At 50.5% G+C, this 15958-nt stretch overlaps 2 protein-coding genes across 2 annotated transcripts; one reads left to right on the forward strand and one right to left on the reverse strand.

Annotated features, from left to right (window-relative positions):
* Window positions 1-1062: 1062 nt before the first annotated feature.
* LOC120906039 (dnaJ homolog subfamily A member 4-like) lies at window positions 1063-6953 on the reverse strand. Its single transcript, XM_040317437.1, has 4 exons — window positions 6370-6953; window positions 5502-5904; window positions 4503-5292; window positions 1063-3029 (listed from the first exon to the last, which is right to left on the reverse strand). The coding sequence occupies exons 2-4, from the start codon at window positions 5801-5803 to the stop codon at window positions 2895-2897; spliced, it is 1227 nt and encodes a 408-aa protein (XP_040173371.1). The 5' UTR covers window positions 5804-5904; window positions 6370-6953; the 3' UTR covers window positions 1063-2894.
* Window positions 6954-8003: 1050 nt separating this feature from the next.
* On the forward strand, window positions 8004-13515 carry LOC120906094 (contactin). Its single transcript, XM_040317540.1, has 4 exons — window positions 8004-11551; window positions 11635-12037; window positions 12122-12205; window positions 12577-13515. Exons 1-4 carry the CDS (start codon window positions 8132-8134, stop codon window positions 12669-12671), a joined length of 4002 nt encoding a protein of 1333 aa, XP_040173474.1. The 5' UTR covers window positions 8004-8131; the 3' UTR covers window positions 12672-13515.
* Window positions 13516-15958: the final 2443 nt, after the last annotated feature.

Consider the following 15958-nt stretch of genomic DNA (forward strand, 5'->3'; position numbering starts at 1 on the left):
TATGCAGTATTCTTACGTTCGGTCACTAGTCTGCATTCATCGTCGAACCAGCCAGATTTGGTGTTGCCACGACTTGGTGGGAGTATATTTCTTGCACAGTTTATTATTTTTGTTTTTAGAGCGTTCCACCTCTCGCTCGTAGTTTCATATCTGTTTTCTGGTAGTAGAGACTCGTCTAAAGCGGCTTTGAATTCCTGTTGGACAGTAATGTCCCTTAGAGAGTCCGTGTTGAGCCGAGGCTGCGTGTTTTCTCCGCCCCCATTGGCGCGGGGGCGGGCGATTCTACAACGTATCACTAAGCCAACCAAGTAGTGATCGGAATCGATATTGGCTCCTCGATAAGTTCTGACGTTTAACAGGCTCGACTGTCGTCGGCGGCTTATTAACACGTGGTCGATCTGGTTGAAGGATTCGCCATCCGGGTGCGCCCACGTCATTTTGTGGATGTCCCTCCGCGCAAATTTGGTACTTCCTACAACCAGATTGTTCGCTGCGGCGAACTGGACCAATCTACTACCATTATCGTTACTGTGCTCATGCAGACTGTGACAGCCAGTGTATTGGCGGTACATTGGCTCCCTACCGACTTTTGCGTTGAAGTCCCCCAGGATGATTTTGAGGTCATGCCTGGGGCACGCATCTATAGTTCTAGCGAGGCGGCCGTAAAAAAGGTCCTTCTCCTCTTCCTCTTTATCTTCGGTAGGGGCGTGAACGTTTATGAGGCTTATATTAAAAAATTTGCCTCGCATGCGCAGGGTGCATAGCCTATCGTTTATAGCCTTGAAATCTATGATTACGGATTTCAGCCGGGGACCTACGGCGAAACCCGTTCCGAGCACGTGGTGGCGGTCGTGGCAGCTGTAGTAAATGTCGTAGCATTGCTTATCACGCCTGTTGTGCACACCGTTCCCTAGCCACCGAATCTCTTGTAGAGCTACGAAGTCCATGCTCAGTGTGGCTAGGGCGTCATCAAGTTGTTTCAAGGCTCCGGCTTTGCTAGGTAACTGATTGCTAGGTGACTGCTAACAAGGTAACATACATTCAAGAAATCAAACGATAGAATTCTATTGTCTTGCATGTGTATTGTGGGTGTATGTATTTTTTTTTTAAATCAGATTCTCGGTGATTTTTTTCATCTCTTTAATACATATTTTCAAACGTCCCTGCCTTGCCCTCCTTCTGCGCTGTGGTACTTTAATAAAACCAGGTTTTCTTGTTCCTTTACTTCTTATTTTCATAACGACCTACGCGGTGATACCTGCATATACAGGCTTTCGGGGCTACACAACACGCATCCTCCTATCCTACAATCGAAGCGTTCTAATAGTGCACAGACCTCCCCCTCCCCTCTCTCTCTCTCTCTCTCTCTCTCTCTCTCTCTCTCTCTCTCTTGCTATCTCTTTCTCTCTCTTTCCGGCCATTTCAACGTGATACACGGAGCCTCGCGCTGCCGGTTCCATATTTCATTGGTATATCCCTCCCTACTGTCCCCTTATTCAGCTATATTTCCGAATTCCCATCTCTAAGCCCCTCTTAGATGTACCCTTTCCTCCTATCCCAGATTTCCCCGAAAGGAATGCACAGCCGTGGGCCAGGCACCACCGACGACCGGATGTAGCTAATGCAAAATTCAACCGCTCAAATGAGTGCTACACATGACACGAACAAGCCACACCGTAGTATCTGCTGGAAAAGCCATTCAAAACATTCGGACAGATGAGGTAAATACATCTTTGGGATGATGGGACGGCGTGATGTTGGTTTGGAGAGGATTCCAAAGAATAGAGTAAAATCGAGCGAGAACATCACACCGTGCACACACACACACACACACACATTTTGTGGCTGTCGGAGACCAGGAAAAGAAAACCCTCATGTGTGAATGTATGTGATAGCATTCATGAAAGCGAAAGGCTTTTCCAAAGGACACAGGTCTTTTCTTCTTGATTGTTGCGCGGTGGGAAAAACGGTTTGCGTGAAATTCTTATTTGTGTGCATTCTCTCTCCGTGTGCATGAGTACGTGTCTATTTGTGCGTGCGTGCGTGTATGTGTGTGTGTGTGTGTGCAGCGTGATGCAAGTGCTGACGTTTTTCTTCTCAGCTCCCATGCACCGCTCCCTTCTATCGCCGCTGTTGTATTCGTACGAAAATTCAGCGAGCAGCTACAAACACAGTAAAGAACCCTCTAAGATGTAGATGATGTCTTCAAATCAGTTTTGACGGGTTTCGAGAATAATGCCACCCTGAAACGAACTTCGCCTAGATGCTCCTAACAAGATTTATTGTGAATGGCAGTTCGAAATACTTTATTTTGCGGGAAAAAAAGTTCATATTTTACCACTAGGTGTTGTTGGACACACAATAGCAACACGTTGGCTTAGTTTCCCTAAGATGAATGTTGAAAGCTCACATTAGAGAGACTCCACACTACATTACTGTTTTACTCTGTTCTTTTGTCGCCATCAGCGCTTAATTATTGTTCATCTCTCTTTGTCTCGCTTCTCTATGTCTTCTTATTATTTGCCTTTACCTGTTCGTTATCACTATTATGGTATCGTTAAGAGTTTGCAAAAAAAAAGATAGGAAAATACATATACCGACAATATTAGCTCTTCGCTCAGGCTCGATCTATACATGAACAGTGCTTTCACACCCCCGCATAACATAACACACGCGCAAACACACACACACGCACACACAACAATTAAATTTGGGCATATCTAATAGACTGGACCGACGGCCCAAATAAACAGTCGGCGGTAAAGTACTGGTTATGGTCCTCGTCCCTTCCTTTCCCTGCCTAGTGTACTAGGAAGATCTGCTGCCGTTTCGCCCTCGCACGGTCTAATGCTGTTGCATGCAACGTTTGATGGTGGTGGTGTGTGTGAACCGTCTTAACTCGAATTGCACGTTTGCATGTGCACCCGCTGGCCACCGCCTCCGTGATTGAACCGGCTGTAGGAGCCGCTCTCGTCACTGCCTTCGTCCTCTTCACTCGCTTTTTGGTACTCTTCCAGAGAGAAATCCATCTGTAACAAAGGGGAAAAATGGCAATAGTTACAGTGTTAGTACTTGTAGAGCTAACAATCATTGAGTGCGCTGAAGGGAAAAGAATATTATCCAATGTTTGTTAAGATATGTTATTTTCCAATAGAATATGATAGCTAACGCTCCATTTTTGCTGTGTCTTTTACAGTCTACTAAGCATGTTCAATTATTATTTGTGGCAAGGGTGAAAAAGTCAACCCAAAGAAGGACTTGAGTCGACTGTAGAATCATGCCGATTATATTTTACGCATTTTACAATCAAACTGACAACCAACAATGCCAGCCTATTTTGTTTAATAGTAAACATGCGCCAAGGGTGTGCAAAAAATGAGCTCAATAAACGCAAAATCGCAGATCCTTTTTTTACAGGTCACAGATCTTTATCCTTACACAGATGACCGTTTGTGGCAAGGGTGAAAAAGTCAACTCAAAGAAGGACTTGAGTGGACTGTAGAATCATGCCGATTATATTTTACGCATTTTACAATCAAACTGGCAACCAACATTGCCAGCCTGTTTTTCTTTTTAATATGTAAACATGCGCCAAGGGTGTGAAAACGATGAGCTCAATAAACGGAAAATTGCATATCCATTTGTAGATGACCATTTGTGGCAAGGGTGAAAAAGTTAACCCAAATAAGGACTTGAGTCGACTGTAGAATCATGCCGATTATATTCTACGCATTTTACAATCAAACTGACAACCAACATTGCCAGCCTATTTTTCTTTTTAATATGTAAACATGCGCCAAGGGTGTGAAAACGATGAGCTCAATAAACGGAAAATCGCAGATCCCTTATGTTTACAGATCACAAATCTTTATCCTTACACAGCTGACCGTTTGTGGCAAGGGTGAAAAAGTTAACCCAAATAAGGACTTGAGTCGACTGTAGAATCATGCCGATTATATTCTACGCATTTTACAATCAAACTGACAACCAACATTGCCAGCCTATTTTTCTTTTTAATATGTAAACATGCGCCAAGGGCGTGAAAACGATGAGCTCAATAAACGGAAAATTGCATATCCATTTGTAGATGACCGTTTGTGGCAAGGGTGAAAAAGTCAACTCAAATAAGGACTTGAGTCGACTGTAGAATCATGCCGATTATATTTTACGCATTTTTACTTTTTACTGAACTTAATTATCGCACAAAGAGAATCATGCAATCAAGCCAGACCTTTTTCGGGTTTAATAATGCGCCCCATGTTAAGATTACTCATGTTAGTTAGTTGAAGCAATTGGCTGATAAGAAACAGCGTCAGAAACAGGGACGGCGGATGTTGTACCGGCCTTTATAAATCAATTCAAATGACGATTTCACTTGATTGCTAGCAAATGCCTAGCGGACTATCACTCTAGTTTAATAAATTAACTAGAAAATAAATACGCTTTGCTAAAAAAAAGCTTGCGAGACACTACTAAATACACCTGGATCAGCATTAACTCACCATTTCTACCGTCTCGTGGTCCTCCGGGATCGGATCGGGCTGCGGCGTGGGAAGATACTTGCGAATTTCCGGCACCACCTCCGGGGGCAGCGAGTCCGGGAAGCCCACCACAAACTGTATGATCAGCCGGCCCTTTTCCGTTGGGTCGTTCATCAACGGCATGCCCTCGCCGTACACGCACTTGGTCGACAGGTGTTTCACCACCTCGCCCGGACAGGACTGGATCACGATGTCGCGCGCGTCCAGCGTTTTGATCACCTTGCGGAAGCCGCACAGCGCCTCCGCGATCTGCAGGTGCAGAAACACCAGCAGGTCCTGGCCGTTGCGCTTAAACACGGGGTGCGGTTTCTCCTCCACCACCAGCACGATGTCGCCGGGCCGGCAGTCCGGCTCCTGGTCACCCTCGCCCTTCAGCACGATCCGCTGCTCGTCCACCATGCCCGGGAACACCTCGACCTCGAGCAGCTTGCGCACGCGTACCGTTTTGCGCCCGTTGCACTCCTTGCACCGGTCCTTGTCGTCGATCGTTTCGCCCAGCCCACGGCAGTTCCGGCACCGCTCCTCGTACTGCTGCACCAGCCCGGGCGCGATCTTCTGCACCTTCGTGATGACGCCCGTCCCCCGGCACGGGGCACACTTTTGCGATGCGCCCCGCTTGCCGCCGATGCCCTCGCACGACTCGCAGATCACGTTCTTCTGCAGTGCCAGCTTGCGCTTCGTGCCGGTGTACAGCTCCTCCAGCGTCACGGACAGCGTGTGTATCACATTGGACGTCTGTCGTTCGTTTTTCCTACACAGTGCGCATCACAGAAAACGTGCAAAAAGAAGGTGTCGAAACGGGAGAGATGATGAATAGGCGCATTGGTTGGACAGTGCAAAGCGAGAGAGGTAAAGGCCTGGCTCTTACGCATCGGAGACGTTTGAGACAAGCCATTAAACCATGCAAATAGATTGCTGATATTAAATTTTTAGCAGCAAAATGTGTACCCATCGACTTACCGTCCCGAGAAGCCACCGTTGAAGAACATGTGGAATATGTCCATCGGGCTGTGGAAGCCGCCGCCGCCGCCACCCGCACCCTGCTTGATGGCGGCCTCGCCGCCCTCGTCGTAGATGGCCTTTTTCTCCGGATCGGACAGCACCTCGTACGCCATCGAGATCTGCTTGAACTTCTCGCCCTCGTTCGGGTTCTTGTCCGGATGGTACTTCAGAGCCAGTTTCCGGTACGCCTTCTTCAGCTCGTCCGGCGTGCAGTTGGGCGGAACGCCGAGTATGTCGTAGAACTTCGTCTCGAACACCATCGTGTGGCGGCTGTGTGCGTGCGTTGATCGGCGGAAAACGTTAGAGTAAGGTTAGCGGCGCGCGTATGTTTGTGGATGGGTTCGTCCCACCGGTTCGATAGCTGGAAAGAGAGCAGAAACACGCGGTTTAGAACGGCATCAATTACGCTGCCACAATAAGGCGACGGTTGGGCAGATATGCACAGCGGAACCACGCGATTTCGCGAACGTTCGCCTGCTGACGCCCTATCTCGTCAATCCACTGCTCTTGTCGGCCAATTATTCTCCATGTTGCTGTCAATGCTGCTGCCAATTTCCGCTCGCAGCAGCCCCCCCTCCAGCCAGTCATGAAAATGCGCAAACAGACGCATACGTAATTCTAACCTTCGAAACCGTTTGCATCGTTCCGGCCAACGTCAGGGACCATGTTCTTTTTTTTTGGTAGCAATGGAAGCAGTGGACACCAAACACACTTCCTTATCATCTAAGAGTGATACCTCCCTGCGTTTGTGTGTGAAGCCGCTTTGGGTTATCCTTCCACACCTGGTCCTGGTCACACAACTGCCAGCGTGCGTTCCGGGGCTTACCTTGTATTACTGTTTCCGCGAACCGAAGAGTGTTTCCGCGAACGGGAAAGTAAGTAACGGGGTTCGTTGCAGCCCACGTAGCGCCGGTACAAACCGATGTAAAGCTAGTGCGATTTTACAGCAGGACACCGCACGGGTTAGGCATAACGAGGTGCTGCCTCTGGTTCGCCTGTTCTGGACCGATTTTCCTTTCTGCCTTGCCCGTAGCCGCGTACGCACGCACACCCGTACAAAACACGATTCGAATGTTCTGGAAGCTTCTTCTTTTCGCTGCCTGCTTGCTCTTGCTGTATACCTACACCGTGGGTAGCCTATGCGGACAGTGCGCCTGAATGCAAACTGTCACTTTATTTATTGAGTGTTTCTTTTTTTCTACACAAACAAAAGCGGTGTAGTAATTTGTGGACGGGTAAAATTTGTACTTTAAAAAAACACTGCAAGCTGGATGATAATTTACGAATACGTCCCGCTTGGAAAGGAATAAGCCCGCAGGCTTTAAAAACACTGTGCTCGCGCTATGAGCAAACGAGACAGAGAGGCGATCGGTGGCTCGCTCTATCCTGCAGGTCTACATAAACACATTTCCTAAAAATTCTCGCCACCCGCAGTGGGCACGTTCGAGTTGACTCACTGACAGCTGTCAGCTTTTGGCTCGGTTATTCTACATTCCCATCAACACCCGCAGCGCGCACAGTGCCCATCGGATGTGATCTAAATCTGTTCCTGTAGCGACAATGGATTGTATAAAATTTAAAATCTGTTTTGCTCATGCGATGATGGTCGGAAATTATATTTCTTTACGGAAAATAAAAATAGAGGTGTGAAAATACGTTGAGAAGCAAACGATTGTGGCCAATACAGTGCTGTGTTGAAATATTTAATTCACAAACACCGTTGACTTTTAAACCATATAGCGCGTGGCCACGGAGCTGAAAAAATGATGAAATTTTTTTTCAACATTGTCAAAATTGCTTGTCAACTGCAAAGAAGAGCTTTTCTCGTGGCCGCACCAAAAACATACACAAGAGCGACAAAAAGCTCCAACATCTGAATATCATCGATATTTTGTTTAAGAAGTACTAAATAGGTACATAAATCAATTAGAATCATGCATTTTAGCATTATTATCATAACAATGGGTCACAACTGCGCCAAATAGCTGTTTGTTTACGCTTTTTCACGAACGTCACTTTTTGTCAACTTTTGTCAACTTTATTTCCTGGCTGCTCCAGGTTACAAAATTTTGACAAAAGCTCAAAAAAGTGACAAAAGCTCACGTTTTGAAAAAAAATTTCAGCATTTTGTCACTCTCATGGCCTTTCGCCTTATCATTTGAAGCCAAATAACACGAAAGTTAGTTATATTTTGTATAAACTGTAAACGAACGTTTGTATTGCTATCTTTGAACAAACCATGCCTAGAGAACGTTGGATTGCATCCGAAGCAGAACGTTACGTCAAGTGCACAAACAGTCAAACATGACGTCTGACAGTGGCACTCACGAGCCAACCTGCGCTCGTACAACGACAGGTAGAAACAACAATTAACGCTGCTAGAAACCACACCCCATCAAATAGCATCGCAGTGAGCTGTTGCAGCATCACAAAGCGAAGCCTCGAACCCGCCAACGATTAGGGAGTGCCCCGCGCGTGTGTCTCTGTGTATCTTTGAGTGCGTCCTCCGTTCAGAGTTTCTGCAATAACGCGCGACCGAAAAAGGACATTCAACTGCAAATGGTTAGCTGGATGCACCCGGAACTAGCATGTTACGAGCGTCCCTCAACCCACTACTACTGCCGCTCGTGCTGATCGGAGCGAGCGTGCTGGTGCACCAGGCGGCAGGGCAGCAGGGTGGCGTCGGCGGACTGCTGCGCAGCAGCAACAGCAACCCCTTCTACGACGTGAGCCCCGACGACGACTATCTGGTCGGGGCGGGCGGGGGCCAGCGAACGCCCGCCAGCGTCGACGATCTGTTCCTGCGGGCGGGTGATCTGCGCAGCGCGGAAGACTATTTCTGCCCGGAGCACTGGGCCGCGTTCCGTGGCACCTGCCTGCGGGTGCACAAGTCGCCCCGGAAGAGCTGGTACGCGGCGCAGAAGATCTGCCAGGCGTACCAGGGCGAGCTGATCAGCGTGGACACGATCGAGAAGCACTCGTTCGTGGTGCGGCTGCTCGACCGGGACGTGAGCAAGCTGAACCGGTACTACGTGTCCGCCCGCCAGGTGTCGCCCGGCAACTGGGTGAACGCGGACAAGAGCCAGCTGATCGCGATCGAGGATGCGATCAACTACGAGCTGCTGAGCGCGGACACGGCCGACGAGTTCCAGTCGTACTTCGAGGGCGCCAACGTGCGCAACGCGGTCGAGCAGGGCGAGGCCGAGGGGGAGAACGACCCGCGCCGGTACTACCAGTCGGAGCGGTACCGGAACCGCAACTACCTCGTGCTCGGCTTCAACATGCACAAGGAAAAGTGGCAGTTCTATCCGGTGACCGGGGAGGAGCAGTACCTGTTCGTGTGCGAGTCGCGCGCGCTGTACAGCCAGGACAACCTGAACACGCTGCTGGAGGACCGGCGCCAGTTCGACTACGGGCTGGAGCAGACGGACGTGGAAAAGATACCGCGCGGCCCATACTTCATCCGGCAGCCGGTGGACACGACGTACGACACAGGGAAGGCGAGTATTACGCGCGACGTGACGCTGAGCTGCCTGGCGGGCGGGTACCCGACGCCCCGCTACACCTGGTACAAGGAGGAGTACGTGAAGGACAACCTGACGGTGATCCAGATCGATCCGCTCCGGAACGCGCGGCACACCGTCAGCGGCGGCAATCTGATCATCCACCGGCCGTCCCAGAATCTGGACCAGGGCACGTACCACTGCACCGCCCAGAACGCGTACGGCAAGATCCTGTCCGAGAGCGTGCAGCTCAACTTTGGCTACATTCTCGAGTTTAATCTGCAGCGCGCGCCCGAAAAGGGCGAAGAGAACTGGGGCAAGGCGCTGGTGTGCGAGGAGCCGCAGCACTATCCGGACGTGAAGTTCTACTGGTCGCGCAACTACTTTCCCAACTTCGTGTACGAGGATCAGCGCGTGTTCGTCAGCCACGACGGTTCACTATACTTCAGCTCGCTCGAGGTGATGGACCGGGCGAACTACTCCTGCACGGTGATGAGCACGGTCAGCGACACGGGTCGGAACGGGCCGTTCTTCGAGCTGTCCGTGTCGCCGTCGCCCCACTACCAGGACCTGATCTTTGCCAACACCTTCCCGAAAGCGTTCCCGAAGGTGCCGCTCGCCGGCAAGGACGTGCGGCTGGAGTGCATGACGTACGGGTACCCGGTCGCCTCGTACAACTGGACGCGGCGCAACGGTAACCTGCCCCGGCTGTCCCGGCTGGAGAACTACAACCGCGTGCTGCTGATCCAGAACGCGACCGTCAACGACAACGGCGAGTACGTGTGTACCGCGCGCAACGGGAAGAAATCGATCACGCAGAGCATCTTCCTGAACGTGCAGATGGAGCCGAACTTTACGATACCGCTGCGCGACCGCACCAAGGACTTCCAGAGCTCGGTTTCGTTCTTGTGCGAGGCGTACGCAATGCCGGACGTCAACTACACCTGGTACAAGAACGGCGAGCTGATGGAGGAGGACAGCGCGACCGGGGGCGGGCGGCTCAATCGCGACAAGTACACGATACAGGACAACCTGCTCAAGATTAACTATCTCGAACCGGAGGAGGACAACGGCATGTACCAGTGCAAGGCGACCAATCAGCTGAAGGGCGTGTACTCGGCAGCGCAGCTGCGCGTCCTCAGCATGAAGCCTTCGTTCAAGAAGCGCCCGCTGGAGTCGGAAATCTACAGCATCGCGAACGGCAACACCACGATCCGGTGCGAGCCGGAGGCGGCCCCGACACCGAAGATTGTGTGGAAGAAAGATGGTAACGTGATCGGGAGCGGGGGTCATCGGAAGATCTACCCGACCGGCACGCTCCACATCTCGCCGACCTCGCGGGACGACGAGGGCACGTACACGTGCATCGCCTCGAACACGCAGGGCATGGCGGAGTCGAAGGCGCGCCTGATCGTGCTGCAGGAGCTGCGCTTCACCGAGCAGCTGCCGCCCAAGCAGATCAAGCAGATCGGCGAGATGCTGTTTCTGCGCTGCGACGTCACGTACGACCAGCTGCTGGACGTGGCGTTCGTGTGGACGCACAACGGCCAGCTGCTGACCGGGCACGACGATGCGGACGAGCAGCGGCTGCGACAGCAGCCGATCGGACCGGCCCCGGACGGGGCCCGCATACGCATCCACTACAACACGCTCGAGGTGCACAACCTGACGCTGGTGGACGGGGGCGAGTACGAGTGTGTGGCGAAGTCGTCCGTCAACCGGATCGTGTCGCGCGCGACTGTCCTCATCCAGGGGCCGCCCGGTGCACCCGGCGCGGTGAAGGTGATCGACATCAAGAAGACGGAGGCACTGCTCGAGTGGACCAACGGTAACGACAATGGGCGCCCGATCTTGTACTACAACATCCTCGGCCGCACCAACTGGAACCGGACGTGGGTGAACGTGTCGACGCACGTGGTCGCGCAGGAAGCGGACCGGTACAATGGACGCCGGCAGGCGACCGTCACCAACCTGACGCCGTGGTGCGGGTACGAGTTTGCGGTGGTGGCGGTGAACGATCTCGGCCTCGGTACGCCCAGCCTCCCGTCGCCGATGTACAGCACGCTCAAGGACCGGCCGTACATAGCGCCGCGCAACGTCGGCGGCGGCGGCGGCAAGATTGGCGACCTGACCATCACCTGGGACCCGCTGGCGCCGCACGAGCAGAACAGCATCGACGTGCACTATCGCGTGTTCTACCGGCTGCACGGGCAGCGCGAGTGGGCCAGCGAGGAGCTGCAGCGCCAGGGCAACGTCGGCAAGGCGGTCATCCACGTGCCCACGGACAAGTACTACACGCGGTACGAGGTGAAGGTGCAGGCGGTGAACGATCTCGGCGTTGGGCCGATCAGCGAGCCGGTGGAGATTTTCTCCGCCGAGGATATGCCCCAGGTGGCGCCACAGCAAACGATTGCCCGCAGCTTCAACTCGACCGCACTGAACGTGACGTGGGTGCCCGTGTCGCAGACGCGCGAAACGATCCGCGGCAAGCTGATTGGCCATCGCGTAAGCTAACCGCTTCGTGCCGCGCTCAGCGCGCGTGTTGCTAAATGGTTGCTAACTTTTTTTTTCGATTCTTCCCCCCGCAGCTCAAGTACTGGAAGAAGGAGCACAACGAGGAAGACTCGGTGTACTATCTGTCGCGCACCACCCGGCCCTGGGCGCTGATCGTCGGTCTCGAGCCGGACACGTACTACTTCGTCAAGGTGATGGCGTACAATGCCGCGGGCGAGGGCCCGGAAAGCGAGCGCTACCTCGAGCGGACGTACCGCAAGGCGCCTCAGAAGCCGCCGTCCTCGGTGCAGATCTACGGCATCAACCCGTCCACGATCAAGGTGACGTGGCGCTACATCGCACCGTCCCAGGACGAGGAACCGGTGCAGGGGTACAAGATCCGCATCTGGGAGAAGGACCAGGACATGTCGAGCGCGAACGATACGGTGGTGCTGGTTGGCCGCAAGCTGGAAAAGTATATCGACAATCTAACGCCCGGTACGTGCAAACATTCCCGCTTCCCCGCGTCCAGCTAATATCACACGACTAATGACGAATTGACTTTCTCCACTCTTCCGCCAGGCAAATCGTACAATCTGCGTGTGCTCGCGTTCAGCAATGGAGGGGACGGCCGCATGTCCAGCCCGCCGATCCAGTTCCAGATGGGTAAATAATTGGGGCCCCGGGAATAGCAACAGTCCCGGGTGGAGCTCATCCCCTCTTTTTTTCTCACTTCTTATCACACACTCATCAAGGGGAACAAAGCAAACGAAAAGGCTGAGAGCACAAGGCTTAGTAGTGCGATATTCAGGACATCACTTTAACAACAATATGCTGAAATACATATAATATATACGTTTTAAAAATGTATCTAACCATATCCTCACACAAAACACACACACACACACACACACACACACACACACACACACACACACACACACACACACACACACACAACACACATTCATTTATATGCTCCTCCACTCGCTAGCTGTGACGTACTATTTGTTATCGGTTTTCTCTCTTTTTCGCAGGCATCACGCAATCGCCCCTGAACCACGCAACCAGCCTGTCCGTTCCGTTCTTTACACTGGTCACGCTGCTATGCGCATTGCTGTGCCGCGAGTAAGTGTGAAACAGTCATGCAACCTTTGTCGCCTCCGAAAATGCCATTCCACACAGATCTACACACAAAGTACGGCATAGCGCGCTTCAGTGGCCTTATGCGGAAGCGCGATTCTGTTGTTTGCCTTTTCTTATTTTCCCGCGCCCGAGTGTCGTTTTGACCGGGCGCCTTATAGACGTAAGCGTGTAGGGTAGTTTCGATTGTCAAATGGGAATTTCATTACAGTGGAAGGTAGATAGATAACGAGAGAGAGAGAGAGAGAGAGAGAGAGAGAGATGGGGAGGAGGTTAATTATAGGTAAAGGAAACAGAAAGGTATTTTGAATGATAGGTATATTTACACAAAAACATGAATATCAACATCCGTCCAGCAGTAAGCTAAGAATTTACATGACGATCCGTCCTATGCGAATCTGAGGCGAAAGGTGTACAGGTATTCCCCGATATACGCTTTAAATGCGGACCGCAGGCCATAGCGTATCTCGAATTTCGAGATTTTCAGACAATTATAGTTAGTTTTCGTTAAATTTTGCATGAAGTGGTTAAAACATTTTAGCCATTTAATTCATCCATTGATCTGATTTCAACTCAATATTATAATTTTGAACTTTCCTTTTAAAATAGTTTTTTTATATATAGAACTCAATTGGCAATTGATGAGTCTATCATCATCAGCAATAATGCTCAAATGACTGTCAAATTTAGAAAGTCGCGTATAGAGAAATCTCGTACATCGCGTATTGCGTATATCGGGGAATGCCTGTACTAGTGAGACAACGTTTACATCTAATTTACAAAACGAAACAAATCGATTACAAAAATAAAGTATAAATCCATGTAAGACCAAACAAGCCCGCATTTGTGCCTTCACAACGCCAAACCTGTTGACGGAGTCAACAGCAGAACAGTTTGAACGAATCGTCTGTGATTGCAATGTAATGTGTAAAATCTGTCACGGTGTAACTAAAATCACAATTTGCAATGCGAAAAGCGACACGAAACAACTATTCACCGAATACGCCACACAGTTAAAAACGCGCCTAAATGTAGGCAACCGGACGCAAGGATTTTGAATCTGCCGTTGATAGCGCGTAACTGAGTCGCCGTAATTTCAAACGCTTGTGTACGCGCATCCGGTGAATTCGTACGGGTCATTGAACCCTTGGCGTCCCGATTGTGCCCAACCTAAATTCTATCGCGCAGGGGAAAAAAGGGGATGGTCAGTTATTGTGCGTGCATGTACATGTAAATATGTGTTAAATGAGGAACACCTTTCATCCCGGCTCGTTGCTCAGTGGGTCGAAATGCAATGTCCCCGTACAAGCGATGATTACTGTTTACGGCAAAGCCCAGAGAGCTATATTTTACCCTCGTATTTTTGTACGCTGGGAAATCGTTAGAGCGCTTTCCGCTTGTCGCGTTTTTCACGTTCAACCGCTGCAATAAAGCGCCCTTCCCGAATCGTGACGATAGCTGGCTCATAAATGGCGGGATAACGTCAATTGTAAAAAAAAGAGAAGTAAAACTCTTTTTTTACACACATACACACACTCATACACCCGCACGGCGTACTTTTTGCATGGTAGATTGTGCGTGGCCGTTTGTTCTTTGCTGTGTTAGCACAGAAAAAATGCATCTCCAATTCTCCGTGCGTGAAACATGCGTAAAAGAGCATAGGCAAACAGAGCTGTCCTCCCTGTCTCTTCCTTTCTTTCCATCCTATAGCTGTGTACTGCCAGCAAAGCTCCATTAAAAAAAAACGAACATTTCACCTGTGCCTGAGGGACGGCAACGATGTTAGTGTGTGTGTGTGTGTGTGTGTGTGTGTGTGTGTGTGTGTGTGTGTGTGTGTGTGTGTGTGTGTGTGTGTATGTGTGTGTGTGTGTGTGTGTGTTTGTGTGTGTGTGTGTGTGTGTGTGTGTGTGTGTGTGTGTGTGTGTGTGTGTGTGTGTGTGTGTGTGTGTGTGTGTGTGTGTGTGTGTGTGTGTGTGTGTGTGTGTGTGTGTGTGTGTGTGTGTGTGTGTGTGTGTGTGTGTGTGTGTGTGTGTGTGTGTGTGTGTGTGTGTGTGTGTGTGTGTGTTTGGTCAGCAAACGATACGCCACTAGCGTGGCGGGATCAAGCGAGATGCTACCCGACCTATCAGGCCTCCGCGCCAACCCTACGCGTTTTCCCTGCAGGGGTAGAGCGTTTCATAGCGCAAAATCGTTTGCTTCACGCTTGATTATCAGCAAAAATACCCAAGCGCCACTACCAATATGCTTTTTCTCTCTCTCTCTCTCCCTCTCTCAGACACTGGTCTGTTGGGCAGAACAAGAAAGCATGTTGATTTTGTAGTTGGGTATTTGCTATTGCTTTCCAATAGCGATAATTTGTCCGCTCGTGTTTCGCCTCTTGTGTCTTTCTCTCTTTATTTCTCTCCTTCGCTCTGTCTCTCTCTCTCTCTCTTTCGCACACACACACATCGTGCGACCCAAACTCGACCATCGGTCAGCAGAGCAGCTCAGAACGCCCGGCACATGCAAGAAAGGGAAGCTCGTAAGCGTGAGCACAGAACAACCAAATGTTGCCCCAAAAATCGACATGTGCCAGTGGACGGCACTGCGCCGGTGTATATACAATGTAGGACTTGTGCGTTTGTGTGTGCGTGCAGAGTCGCCATTGAACGATTATGGGGCTTCAAACCTGACTCTCTTTCCTCCCTCTGGACTCACCCGAACCACTCACCTTAGCAACCGCCTACCCAGCCTGCAGGGGAGCTCTGCCAACAAAGCCATCCGCGAATAACTCTCGATTTTCTTCGTGCCATTTTGTTGTGTTTAAATCTATTTCAAAAGCAGAGCAATGTTTTTGTGTTCCGTTTGCTTCCATTTTGTAGATATACCAACGTCAGCCCAGCAGAGCCCCACTGCCCTTTAAATACATTCCAATCAGAACGGCAAAGCAAAAGCCAAACGCACACCGAGAGCGTTCTACAAAGTATAAACGACACACGATACAGCGGTTAGATGCAGGGGTTCGTGTCGCTGCTATAAACGTGTTTCTACCAAACGTTCGCGGCCGCTGTCCCAACCTGTTCCTCAATAGTTTGGCGATCATTGGTTTCTAGCGTTTCCCAAGCGCCACAGATTAAACTTAAACGACTGGAAAATTTAATGTACATAGAAAAAATCTAATTCTTCGAAGGTTCACTGGATTTGCTCAATAGATGGCGACATTTTACTCATCGTTATATTGCTATTCTTTTAACAATTGTACCGACGTTCTAGTTCTAGCAATGCATTATTTCAATG

The sequence above is a fragment of the Anopheles arabiensis genome, chromosome X (assembly GCF_016920715.1).
Source record: "Anopheles arabiensis isolate DONGOLA chromosome X, AaraD3, whole genome shotgun sequence".
In the NCBI taxonomy this organism is placed as follows: Eukaryota; Metazoa; Arthropoda; class Insecta; order Diptera; family Culicidae; genus Anopheles; species Anopheles arabiensis.

What these genes read in the sequence shown, in the direction of transcription:
- LOC120906039 (XM_040317437.1), bottom strand. Translation starts at nt 5,803, where the DNA reads ATGGTGTTCGAGACGAAGTTCTACGACATACTCGGCGTTCCGCCCAAC. An exon ending in AACGGTGGCTTCTCGGGACG is followed by an intron (nt 5,293 to 5,501) that starts GTAAGTCGATGG and finishes CGCACTGTGTAG; the next exon opens with GAAAAACGAACGACAGACGT. An exon ending in ACCACGAGACGGTAGAAATG is followed by an intron (nt 3,030 to 4,502) that starts GTGAGTTAATGC and finishes CCTTTGTTACAG; the next exon opens with ATGGATTTCTCTCTGGAAGA.
- LOC120906094 (XM_040317540.1), top strand. Translation starts at nt 8,132, where the DNA reads ATGTTACGAGCGTCCCTCAACCCACTACTACTGCCGCTCGTGCTGATC. An exon ending in TATCGACAATCTAACGCCCG is followed by an intron (nt 12,038 to 12,121) that starts GTACGTGCAAAC and finishes CTCTTCCGCCAG; the next exon opens with GCAAATCGTACAATCTGCGT. An exon ending in GCCGATCCAGTTCCAGATGG is followed by an intron (nt 12,206 to 12,576) that starts GTAAATAATTGG and finishes TCTTTTTCGCAG; the next exon opens with GCATCACGCAATCGCCCCTG.